This window comes from Carcharhinus amblyrhynchos, chromosome 25 (genome assembly GCF_965287045.1).
Source record: "Carcharhinus amblyrhynchos chromosome 25, sCarAmb.v2.hapA, whole genome shotgun sequence".
In the NCBI taxonomy this organism is placed as follows: Eukaryota; Metazoa; Chordata; class Chondrichthyes; order Carcharhiniformes; family Carcharhinidae; genus Carcharhinus; species Carcharhinus amblyrhynchos.
Genome location: NC_137348.1, coordinates 9,545,719 through 9,558,644, shown reverse-complemented (window position 1 = coordinate 9,558,644; position 12,926 = coordinate 9,545,719). Strand labels below are relative to the sequence as shown.

Here is a 12,926-nt window from a genome sequence, read left to right as displayed (position 1 = left end):
TTCTGGATGATTCTATGAGTGCTGTAGGGATTTTATGTGATTCGCAAGGGTGACGAGGGAGGGGCAATAAACGCTGGCCAGCCAGTGATGTCCCACGATCGAATAAAAAAAAGAATTACACGATATCATGAAGGCCCAGTGCAGATCGCCATGGTGACAGCCCATCTGCCGCCATTTCCCATTGCCCTCCCCCCACCCACGGAGTTCCGATTTTCTGATCAGTAATTTGCCTAAAAGAACCGTCTTCAATTCATCGGGTAAACTGTGCGCTGTCTCTCTCTCTCTCTCTCTCTAGGGCGTCATGCAGGGTACGATCCCATACCTGGGGACCTTTCTCACTGACCTGGTCATGTTGGACACTGCAGTGAAAGATCATCTGGATGTAAGTGAAAGACAGTCTGCCATTTCCTCCCAATTTTATATCACAAACAGTCCTAGCTGTAGACCACCACCACCGCTTGGGATATTGGGCTGCAGATGTTAGTGTATTTTCTCTCTCTCTTCCTACTGGATTAAGTAAGGAATTAACTGTTGGTTTTAAATGGGTCACTCGCTGTGTTAAACGTGTCAAACAACAACTTGGAATGTGTCACTCCGAGACATACACAACTTAATTAAAAAGTGACTCCCTGAAGGCTCAGTTGCATAACAACATAAGAACTCGGAGCAGGGGTAGGCCCTGTGCCCCCTCGAGCCTGCTCCACCATTCAATAAGATCATGGTTGACCTTTTTGTGGACTCAGTTCCACTTATCCACCCGCTCACCATAACCCTTAGTTCCTTTGCTGTTCAAATATTTATTTATCCTTACTGTAGGGTTGAGTCATACGGATCAGGGGATTCACAGTCTTTCATCCTTACTTCAAACCCTCCGAGGACTTTTGCCCACCCCTATGCCCCCCACTCACCCAGCCACCCCCAAGCAATGTAACCTCCTCCAGCCCTACCATCCTCCCAGACCACTGCTCCCCTTCAGTTCTGGTCGCTTGCTCATCCCCCATTTCCTCACACCAACTGTTTAAAGTTTATTTCATTGTTGTCACAAGTAGGCTTACATTAACATTGCAATGAAGTTACTGTGAAAATTACTTAGTCGCCACTCTCCGGTGCCTGTTCGGCTACACTGAGGGAAAATTTAGCACAGCCAGTGCACCAAATCAGCACACCTTTCGGACTGTGAGAGGAAACTGGAGCACCCAGAGGAAACCCACGCAGACACGGGGAGAACATGCAGACTCCACACAGACAGTGACCCAAGCTGGGGATTGAACCCAGGTCCCTTGCACTGTGAGGCAACACTGCTAACTGCCTGGTGTCCATGCTTAGGCTCTAAGCTCCAGAATGCTCGCTCGGAATCTCCCTGTCTCTCTATCTGTCCATACCTCGTTTAAGATGTTCCTTAATACCTATCATGTCCCAATATTTCCCTGTATGGTCCAGTGTTAAATCCTGTGTGGTAACAGTCCTGTGAGTCGCCGGTAGATGTTTTACCGTGCTAAGGGCGCTGTGTAAATGCAAGTTGTAGTTGTTTGATCTCTGAGCATTAGGGTCCCCACCACCACCCCAACAGTGGGCAGTCCACCTTGGGTTCAGTGTCTGTGGGCCACGCCTTCTCTGTGGCTCTGTGAAGAGCTGACTACCACAGACACTCCAGGCAGATACATGAAGGATGGCCAGTGGGGTCTCTACAGGGTGTATGTCAGGCCTAGGTGATAGACAGACACACAAAACAGAATGCATTGAACCTCAACTAATCTGTTCATTTCTAATCTGCAGGGAGGATTGATCAACTTTGAAAAAAGGCGCAAGGTATGTGATTTTACAGTCCTGATCACTGTGGCCCCGTAAGGTGCCCAATACACTGGGTGGGATTTTCCAGCCCCTCCTGCCAGCAGGATTTTCCAGTCCCGCTGTAGGTAACATCACAGACACATGCGTGCATGCAGACCACATAAACACACACACACCACATTCACACACACTCAGTCACATGCAAACACACACACTCAAACATGCGCACACACGTGCCCAGACACACAGTCGCTCACACACACACATATACACGCCACACGCATACTCACTCACATACCACACACATACTCTCACACTCTCTCTCTCACTTGCACACTCACATACTCACACTCACGCTCACACATATTCACGCTCTCACACACACTCATGCTCTCACACACTCATGCTCATGTACACTCATGCTCACGTACACACTCACTCGCACACTTGCTCACACACTCGCTTACACACTCGCTTATACACTCAGTCATGCTCACATTCACTCACACACACACAAACACACACACATGCTCACTATACTGTCCTCCTGAATTGTTAATTCATGGGATTGATAAATGTTTTTTTTCCCCAGGAGTTTGAAGTGATTGCCCAGATTAAGTTGCTGCAATCCGCCTGCAATAATTACTCGTTTACACCGGACCATCGCTTTGTCGAGTGGTTTCGAAGCGTGGAGCGACTGACCGAGGCTGAAAGGTAGGGGGCGGATCTCTGGCGCAAACATGGAAGAGGTGCCACTGTTAGCGCTGTTGTTCAGTCACACCTTTAGGGGAAATGTTCCGGGTACTGTTCAGCTGGGTCATATCCCTGAGATAAGCCAAATGGCACAGCAATATCCTCCATTTTGGATTAGTGGACGCACAGTAGCACAGTGGTTAGCACTGCGCCAGGGACCCAGGTTCAATTCCTGGCTTGGGGTCACTGCCTGTGCAGAGCTTGCATGTTCTCCCCGTGTCTGCGTGGGTTTCCTCTGGGTGCTCTGGTTTCCTCCCACACTCCAAAGATGTGTGGGTTAGGTGGATTGGCCATGTTAAATTGTCCCTTAGTGTCAGGGGATCTAGCGAGAGTAAATGCATGGGGATAGGGCTTGTGTGGGATCGTGGTCGGTGCAGATTTGATGGGCCGAATGGCCTCCTTCTGCACTGTAGGGATTCTATGATTCTGACTCTGGATGAGTATCTGGTTAGAGATGCGATCAAGGTTTTGCGAGGATGAGTTCAGGTCGAGTTGATTGAAGGAAGGAGCTTGCTGTTCTAATTAGGAAATGTAATATTGTTATCATCATTACTGTTCCAGCTACAATCTGTCTTGTGAAATCGAGCCTCTGGCAGAGTCCGCCAGCAACACTCTGAAGGCAAAGAAGAACAGTGGTATCATTAAGCGATGGAGCGAGTGAGTGTTATTTGCTGCATTGCCGTCACTGCGCTGTCTGTGACTCAGCACAGATACAGAATGTTCAATTCAGTGTGCCCTTGATAGCTTCTCAGAAGAGTTATCTTATTAGACCCATTCATAGAGTTGTAGAGGTTTACAGCATGGAAACAGGCCCTTTGGCCCAACTTGTCCATGTTGCCCCTTTCTTTAACCCCTAAGCTAATCCCAATTGCCCACATTTGGCCCAAATCCCTCTATACCCATCTTACCCGTGTAACTGTCTAAGTGCTTTTTAAAAAACAGAATTGTATCCACCTCTGGCAGCTTGTTCCAGACACTCACCACCCTCTGTGTGAAACAATTGCCCCTCTGGATCCTTTTGTATTTCTCCCCTCTCACCTTAAATCAGTGCCGTTTAGTTTTAGACTCCCCTACTTTTGGGGAAAGATATTGACTATCTAGCTGATCTGTGCCCCTCATTATTTTATAGACCTCTATAAGATCACCCCTCAGCCTCCTACACTCCAGGAAAAAAGTCCCAGTCTATCCAGCCTCTCCTTTATAACTCAAACCATCAAGTCCCAGTAGCACCCTAGTAAATCTTTCCTGCACTCGTTCTAGTTTAAGAATATCCTTTGTATATTCCCACGACCTTTCCCCATCTCCCACACCACCTTATTCCCTTCAGGTGTTGATCCGACTCCCTTTTGAAAATTGATGTTGGAACTGTTTCTGCCAGCTCTTAAACCACTGCATTCCAGACCTCAACAACTCGCTCATCAACAGTATTCCCCCTCACCCCCTTCCTGAGCTTCAGATACCGTAATCCCTGGAGGGGGGGGGCGGTGAAATTGACCCCCTTACCACCGGATACAGTTTCTCCTCATTCACTCTATCAAAAGCCTTCATGGTTTTGCTAATTCCATCTAAATCCCTCTTCACCGTCTCTGCTCAAAGTCCTTTCTCTCCACATTTAACTGAATTTCCTCGTCCCTGTGCCATTCTCGTAACTTCCATAGAATCCCTACAGAGCAGAAGGAGGCCATTCGGCCCATAGAGTCTGTACTGACCACAATCCCACCCAGGCCCTCTTCCTGTAACTCCACGTAGTTACCCTGCTAATCTCCCTGACACTAAGGGGCAATTTAGCCTGGCTATTCAACTTAACCCGCACATATTTGGACTGTGGGAGGAAACCGGAGCACCCGGAGGAAACCCACACAGACACTGGGAGAACATGCAAACTCCGCATAGACAGTGACCCGAGCCGGGAATCGAACCCGGTTCCCTGGTGCTGTGAGGCAGCAGTGTTAACCCACTGCGCCACCCCTGCATTCTGTAAATTGGGGGGAAGCTAGTCAGCAGTCTGCCTTCTATTCATGTTCAAATCAATGGAAACAGAAATTGCGAATAGGGGAAAGGATTTGCCCTGCACCCGTTTTACGATACAGCACCACATCAAGGCCTACCCACAATGGGATTTCAGTGTTAGTTAGACTTATGGGAAAGGCCGGCTCTTTGTAACTCTTTTCTGCTTCCTTCCCTTTGGCGTCTGTAGCCGGCAGACACCGACGGCGGACAGTCCTGGTACAGGTGCCCAGTCCCGTTCCTGCGAGCAGCTCAAATATGGACCGTACCTGGGCGGCGGGGACACCACAGATTCCGTTAGTGTCACCTCAGCTGGCTCCAGCAACTCCGACGTGGAAGAGATCAATGTCAGCTTCATCTCGGAGTCGCCGGACTCCCAGGAGAAAAAGGTAGGACTGCGCATCAGGCGGAAACGCTGACAAGCTTCCACCAATCCCAGGTCCCAGCAGAAGGAGCTGAAAGGCTTCCGTCCACTGGCACAGCGAGTGAGGTGGAGATGCCGGCGTTGGACTGGGGTGGTGAGAAGTCTCACAACACCAGGTTAAAGTCCAACAGGTTTATTTGGAATCACGAGCTTTCGGAGCGCTGCTCCTTCAGGTAAGAGTGGAGAGAGAGGTTCACAAACACGACATATGTAGGGCAGCACAGTGGCACATGTTGTCTCACAGCGCCAGGGACCCGGGTTCGATTTCTGGCCTCGGGCCACTGTCTGTGGGGAGTCTGCACGGTCTCCCCTTGTCTCACCTCCGGGTGCTCCAGTTTTCTCCCACAATCTGAAAGACGTGCTGGTTAGGTGCATTGGCCGTGCTAAATTCTCCCTCAGTGTACCCGAACTGGAGTGTGGCAACCAGGGGATTTTCACAGTAGCTTCATTACAGTGTTAATGTAAGCCTACTTGTGACTAATAAATAAACTTTAATTGCATTCCAAGCATTATCATGCAATTGTGACTTTGTCTATACATGCCCTGTTTGTGAACCTACCTCTCCACTCACCTGATGAAGGGGCAGTGCTCCGAAAGCTCGTGATTCCAAATAAACCTGTTGGACTTTAACCCGGTGTTGTGAGACTTCAGCGAAGCCAACAAGCAAGAGAGCCTGCTTGGGAAGTCCAAGCGTAAAACAGCGACCGAGTCTCTTGTTGCAGTCACCTCTAAGGGCATTATCTGCCTTCGCCTCAGTCTGTTTCCCCACTGACAGTCCAACTGGTTGATGCTGTTGGTCCCATGTACAGGCAAGATCCTTGTAGATCTACCACAGAACTAGAACGTTTGTGTGTTAGAACATTACAGCGCAGCACAGGCCCTTTGGCCCCCAATGTTGCGCCGACCTGTGAAACCAATTTAAAGCCTGTCTGACCTGCTCTATCCCAATATCATCCATATGTTTATCCAATGACCATTTAAATGCCCTGAATGTTGGCGAGTCCACTACAGTTGCAGGCAGGGCATTCCACCCCCTTACTACTCTCTGAGTAAAGAACGCGTGCAGGGCAGACAACCTTCTTGTCCCGACACCAGGGAATCCAAAACATGAATGAAATAAGGAATAAGATAAAAGATCACTTGGAGCTGTCCATAATTCTTTGACGTTGACCGTGAAAGTTTTGATTGCTGTTAGTGTTGATTGGCACTGGTGTCAATAAGGCATTCGGAAGCCAAGGGCATTGCAGGAGCCAAAGGCAGAGGTTCACTGCAAACCCCCTGACCTAGCAGGTTCGTTTCATTCCCGGAATTCTTTTTTTTTTCCTGGCACTGATCATTTGGAGGACAACCCCTGTACTGGCGTTAAGCCGGAAGGTAGTGCATTCCGAGATCAGGCCGGGCTCTCTCGGTGCCAGTCGGTCCCCCACGGCAAACCTCATTTTTTATTTTTTTTTTATTTTTAACTTTTCTTTTAGTTCTGGGAATCTACGTCGCTGTCCTCTTTGGACACGTCTGGAATCGGCTCAGGGTCAAGCAGTGCCTCCTCTTCCTCCGTCTCCTCCACGCCCATAACGTCCTCCCGGACGCACAAGCGCTCAGTCTCGGGGATATCCAGCTACTCCACACTGTCTCTGCCACTTTATAACCAGCAGGTGGACGACTGCTGTATCATCCGGGTCAGTCTGGACGTCGACAACGGGAACATGTACAAGAGCATTTTGGTGAGTGTCCGGCCTGGCGCACGGCACCTCTTCTATTTCATTTGCCGAGCGGCGGAGACGGGAAGGTGGTGGCTGGAATTTTTAGCGCCTCGCCAGCCCCCGGGCACGCCTCGCAGAGCCGCGCTCTCCATTGGCCTCGGGCGGAATCGGGCAGGCAGGGTGGTAAAATCGCGGCAGGTCTGTAACGGGTCAGTCTCAAGGTTGCAAAGTTTATTTATTATCGTCACAAGTCGGCTTACGTTAACGCTGCAATGAAGTTAATATGAAAATCCCCTAGTGGCCACACTCCGGCACCCGTTTGTGTGCACTGAGGGAGAATTTAGCATGGTCAATGCACCTAACCAGTCTTTCGGACTGTGGGAGGAGCGCCCGGAAGAAGCCCACGCAGACACGGGGAGAATGTGCAAGCTCCACATAGACAATGACCCAGGCTGGGAATCAAACCCAGGTCCCCGGGTGCTGAGAGGCAGCAGTGCTAACCGCTGTGCCACCCTAAGATGCACATGTGGCCAACTTGTTTGGATAAGTTTTGTTTACTCATTCCCTGGGTGGTACGGTGGTTGGCGTTGCCACCTCACAGCGCCAGGGACTTGGCTCCACAGAACACCCACAGTGCAGAGGGCAGCCATCCAACCCATCTAGTCTGCACTGACAATAATCCCACCCAGGCTGTATCCCCGTAACCCCTCATATTTAACCGGCTAATCCCCCAACTCACGCATCTTTGGGCACTAAGGAGCAATTTAGCATGGCCAATCAACCTAAACCGCACATCTTTGGACTGTGGGAAGAATCCAGAGCACCCGGAGAAAACCTACACAGACACAAGTGGGGGAGGGAATGTGCAAATTCAACACAGATGGTGACCCAAGCTGGGAATCGAACCCGGGTTCCTGACACTGTGAGGCAGCAGTCCAACCGCTGTGCCACCGTGCCACCCTTAAATTCCTTCATTCAGAGGGTGGTGAACCTGTGGAATTCTCTATCATGGATAGCTGTGGAGGCCAATCACTGAAGATATTTAAGGAGGAAATAGATTTCTAGACACTAAATGTGTCCGGGGGAGAGAGTGGGAGTATGGTTTTGAGATAAACGATCACATTGAATGGTGGAGCAGGCTGGAAGGGCTGAATGGCCTACTCCTGCTCCTATTTTCTATCTTCCTATATTATCAATGGCTCACCGTTGACTATCGATGGGATCTATAGATCCCGCCAAAGTCTATCTCTTGCATTTTCCACAGCTTGCCTGCCCCGCCGCTGGAGGGCCCAATGCGGGAAGGGCTGGAAAATTCAAGAACGGCTGGAAAATCCCACCCAATGTTTCTATGTGTACGACGGGGCTGAACACTATATAACCTCATGCACCAAAGGAGTGGGAATCTACAGCACTGGTTAGAGCATCGAGTTCGATAGCTGGCCTTTTAAAAGGGTTCAAACTCTCTGTTCCAGGTGACCAGCCAGGATAAGACGCCTGTTGTCATCCGAAAGGCGATGGCCAAACACAACTTGGACGGGGATAGGCCCGAGGAATACGAGTTGGTGCAACTCATCGCAGAGGACAAGGGTATGTCTGCAACACAAGTCCACTTTGAGTTAATATTGCTGTTGTCGCGTGCAGGAGGCACTTTTTGTTTATAGATAGAAATGCCTGAACAAAACCCAGAGATAATTGGCTGTCCTAATCTGGTGTCAACGAATCAGCAGAGAATCAAGAATCTCTACAGTGTAGAAGGAGGCCATTTGGCCCATCGAACCTGCACTGGCAACAATCCCATCCAGGCCTCATCCCTGTAAACCCATGTATTTACCCTGTTGGCCCATCTGAAACTAATGGGCAATTTAGCATGACCAATGCATCTAACCCGCACATCCTTGGACTGTGGGAGGAAACTGGAGCACCAGAGGAAACCCACACAGTCACAGGGAGAATGTGCAAACTTCACTCAGACAGTGACCCGAGGCCAGAATTGAACCTGGGTCCCTGGCCCTGTGAGGCAGCAGTGCTAAGCCAAACAGATGGTTTTTTAAAGTTTATTTATCAGTCATAAGTTAGTTTACATTAACACTGCAATGAAGTTACTGGCACCTTCTTGCGCCTGTTCGGGTACACCGAGAGAGAATTTAGCATGGCTAGTTCACCTAACCAGCAAGTCTTTCGGACTGTGGAAGGAAACCGGAGCACCCGGAGGAAACCCACGCAGACATGGGGAGAATGTGCAAACTCCGCACAGACAGTGACCCAAATGGGAATCAAACCCAGGTCGTTGGTGCTGTGAGGCAGCAGTGCTAACTACTGTGCCCATCATGCTGCCCAAACTTACCCTGTTTGGCTGTGTTATGAACACGCCTTCTTGACCATCAAGCCCTGGGGTGGGACTCGAACCCAGGTCTCCTGGCTCAGAGGCAGGGACGTGAACCCACTGCGCCACAGGAACGCTTGCCGCTGGCATAGAGAAGGTTAAAATCAGCCTGATTCCATCAGCCACTGACCCCTGCTGGAAGCTAGCTGCAAGTGTTACAATGCAGCCTGAATACACTAGACCGGCAGTCAACACTCACCTCCCTGATCAACACACACACCTCATGGCCACTGAGTGAGATATTGGCATTTGTAGAGTGGTATCCCCTAACTAGATACCATGCATTCAGCTGCTCAGGAAGAGAGGACTGATTTCATTTGATCTGATTTATTATTATCACATGTATTAGTATACAGTGAAAAGTATTGCTTCTTGCGCACTATACAAACAAAGCATACCATTCATAGAGAAGGAAAGGAGACAATGCAGAATGTAGTGTTGCACTCATAGCTAGGGTGTAGAGAAAGATCAACTCAACGTGAAGTGGGTCCATTCAAAAGTCTGACAGCAGCAGGGAAGAAACTGTTCTTGAGCCGGTTGGTACGTGACCTCAGACTATTGTATCTTTTTCCCATTGGAAGAAGGTGGAAGAGAGAATGTCTGGGGTGCCTGCGGTCCTTGATTATGCTGGCTGCTTTGCCGAGGTAGCGGGATGTGTAGACAGAGTCAGTGGATGGGAGGCTGGTTTGCGTGATGGATTGAGGTTACGGGAATAGGGTCTGGGTGGGATTGTGGTCAGTACAGACTTGATGGACTGAATGGCCTCCTCCTGTGCTGAAGGGATTCTATGACATTCTATGATTGGGCTTCATTCATGACCCTTTTGTCGTTCCTTGCAGTCTTGGGCAGAGCAGGGGCCATACCGAGCTGTGATACAACCAGAAAGAATACTTTCTGTGGTGCATCTGATTGTGGAATTGAAGGGAGTTTAACACATTAACCTTTCCTTACTGTTTCAGAACTGAAAATCCCTGACAACGCGAATGTATTTTACGCCATGAACTCATCTGCCAACTATGACTTTATGCTAAAGAAAAGGGGTCACTCAAAAGCAGGCAAGACAAAGCATGTTTCCAGCTCAACGCTGCCCAGAATGAAGCAAAAGGGATTGAAGATTACCAAAAGTATCTTCTAACTCCTCCAATTTGGGACAGGCTTCCCTGTGTTTGCTGGATTCTCCGAAACTTTATATTTAAAAAAAAATCAGTGTTACAAATAAATGTGCAATATAGTCTGCGACTGCAACTGCTAGAAGCATCATACTACAGGCACTTATTGGAGAAACTGAAAGGCGTTAACACTCAGATGGACTGCAGAGCTGAGAAGGAACTCTCTCTCTGATGGACAACTGATCCACTCCGTTTGGGGAGAGAGGGCACCGATGAGGGTAAGGTCATGTATTCAGAGACATGGCTTTGAGTCACGCTGAGCAATAGTGCACGTGTAAAAAGAATATCGGCCCGAGAGAGGGTTCAGAAACACTGGTCCTCCATGAAGACAAGAACCATTGGCCCTCAATGACTGGCTCAGTAGATTGCTTTCTCCACGATATCAGAGGTTATTAAAGTGGAACCAGAACGCTAAACTTGTCACTGTAATATAGACTCTTGTTTGCAGAGCTCGTAGCTCTGGAAGTGACTCACCGAGTTACCTTGTACAGTCAGCCTAGAATCACCTTCCGAGAAGAGAGAAAGGAGAATGATAACTTTTGACTGGGTTTGAGATTCCTTCTGACCTTCTCTCTGAGTCCTGCTTATGAAGAGTCCTCCCCGCCACCCTCCGAGGCTGTCTGATGCCCAAAGAGAACACGGCCAGCGGGAGGGCTTACCCGACTGCGTGTCGTGCCGCGCTCAGAGAATTTTAACCCTGGGAAACAAGACTGATCTTCTCCTGGCCTGACGTCACCAATCAAACCACAGACTGGAAAACACCTGATAAAAGCAAATTACTGCGGATGCTGGAGAATGAAACCAAAAGGGAAAATGCTGGAAAATCTCAGCAGGTCTGTAAGGAGAGAAAAGAGCTGACATTTCGAGTCCAGATAACCCTTTGTCTGCGAGGTCTGGGTGGAGTGGACATAGTTTCCATTTGTAGGAAAAACTACAACCAAAGGGCATAACCTCAGCTTAAAGGGACAGTCCTTTAAGAGGAAGGATGAGGAAGAATTTCTTCAGCTAGAGAGTGGTGAATCTGTGGAACTCTTTGCTGCAGAAGGCTGTGGAGGCCAGATCATTGAGTGTCTTTAAGACAGATAGATAGGTTCTTGATTTAATAAGGGGATCAGGGGTTATGGAGAAATGCAGGAGAATGGGGATGGGAAAATATCAGTCATGATTGAATGGCGAAGCAGACTTGATGGGCCGAGTGGCCTAATTCTGCTCCTATATCTTATAGTCTTGTAAAAACTCTGACAAAGGAAGGGCAAAAGGTTCTTCCTTTTGACAAAGGGTCATTTGGACTCGAAGCGTCAGCTCTTTTCTCCCCTTACAGATGCTGCCAGACCCGCTGAGATTTTCCAGTGTTTTCTCTTTTGGCTGGGAGATATCTGCTGCAAGATTGTCAACTGCAATTGGTTAAGGTGACCAAAAAAATGATGGCCAGCCCTCAATGATTCCTTACTGTGTAATAACCAATGGGCGGTTCTTTTTACATATTTCGGTGGGGTGATGGTGTTGGAGACAACGGAATTGTACAGTTAAATTCCAAGCCATCCTTTGGCGGGAAACATTTTTTTTTGAATTTGCAAAGAATATGACTCATTTTCAAAATGAACTGCATTGAATTTTTTTTGAAAAAGAAAAGTTTGTTTTGTAAAAGCAATTGAATCTTTTTTGGGACAATATTTATTCATTGTACAGACATTATATTGAAGAGTGGAACTGTAAATTTCTAACTGTTGAATATTATTTAATATATTGACTTGTTACTGATTCTTGTATTTATCTTGCCATTCGCTCAATGGGTCTTTCCTTGTCTGGTGAAATGTGTTGTCTTTGTTACTTTTTTGTATCCTGTAAAAAGAGGGACGATAATGAACACTCATTCAAACAAATTGTTTGCTTTTTGATTGGTTTATGTGTGGCTTCGAGTCAATCAATTAGAAATCAGAGAACCCTACAGTGCAGAAAGAAGCCCTTCGGCCCATCGAGTCTGCACCGAACACAATCCCACCCAGGCCCTACCCCCATATCATACCCACTAATCCCTCTAACGTCCACTACCCTGGACACTAAGGGGCAATTTCTTAGCATGGCCAAAAGCAACCTAACCCGCACATCTTTGGACCAGAGTATCTGGAGGAAACCCATGCAGACACGAGGAGAATGTACAAACTCCACACAGACAGTGACCCGAGCCGAGAATCCAACCCAGGAACTGTGAAGCAGCAGTGCTGACCACTGTGCTACCGTGCTGCCCCTTTGAAACCGGGTTGTAGGTGTGTATCACAAACGAGTGGCTGGTCAGGCCATTTCAGAGGGCTGTTAAGAGACAACCACATTGCTGTGGGATCTTAGTAAGATAGAGGGTTATAGGTATGCCCAGTAGGAGAGGACATGTTCGGCGCAACTTGTGAGCCGAAGGGCCTGTTTGTGGTGCAGTTTTTCTATGTTTCTATCTGAAGTCATGTGTAGACCAGACCAGGCTGAGGACAGCAGATTCCTTCCCGGAGGGGGGCAGTGAACATAGAAACAGAGAAGGGTGGCACGGTGGTTAGCACTGCTGCCTCACATTTCCCCATCCCAATCTTTCCCCCTACTTTAGCTCCTATTTCCTTACCTTTTCTCCCCCTTTTCTTCCCTTCCCACCTCCCCCCCCGCCAGCCCCCCCTTTTCTCAATTTTACCTCTCCCTGTCCCCCCCACACCTTC

General features: G+C 48.6%; 1 protein-coding gene across 3 annotated transcripts in view; it reads left to right on the top strand.

The window, feature by feature from the left end:
• LOC145358428 (ral guanine nucleotide dissociation stimulator-like) overlaps positions 1–12,110 on the top strand; it is a 160,531-nt gene extending 148,421 nt beyond the window's left edge. For 2 of the 3 annotated variants that reach the window (XM_080212498.1, XM_080212497.1), the window contains exons 11-18: positions 296–382; positions 1,777–1,809; positions 2,384–2,505; positions 3,106–3,201; positions 4,742–4,940; positions 6,451–6,696; positions 8,148–8,262; positions 10,018–12,110. In XM_080212498.1, coding sequence (XP_080068624.1) covers positions 296–382; positions 1,777–1,809; positions 2,384–2,505; positions 3,106–3,201; positions 4,742–4,940; positions 6,451–6,696; positions 8,148–8,262; positions 10,018–10,193 — 1,074 coding nt within the window. In that variant the 3' untranslated portion in view covers positions 10,194–12,110. The remainder of the gene's footprint in view (positions 1–295; positions 383–1,776; positions 1,810–2,383; positions 2,506–3,105; positions 3,202–4,741; positions 4,941–6,450; positions 6,697–8,147; positions 8,263–10,017) is intronic. The other variant, XM_080212499.1, reaches the window with a different exon arrangement.
• The last annotated feature ends 816 nt before the right edge of the window (positions 12,111–12,926 follow it).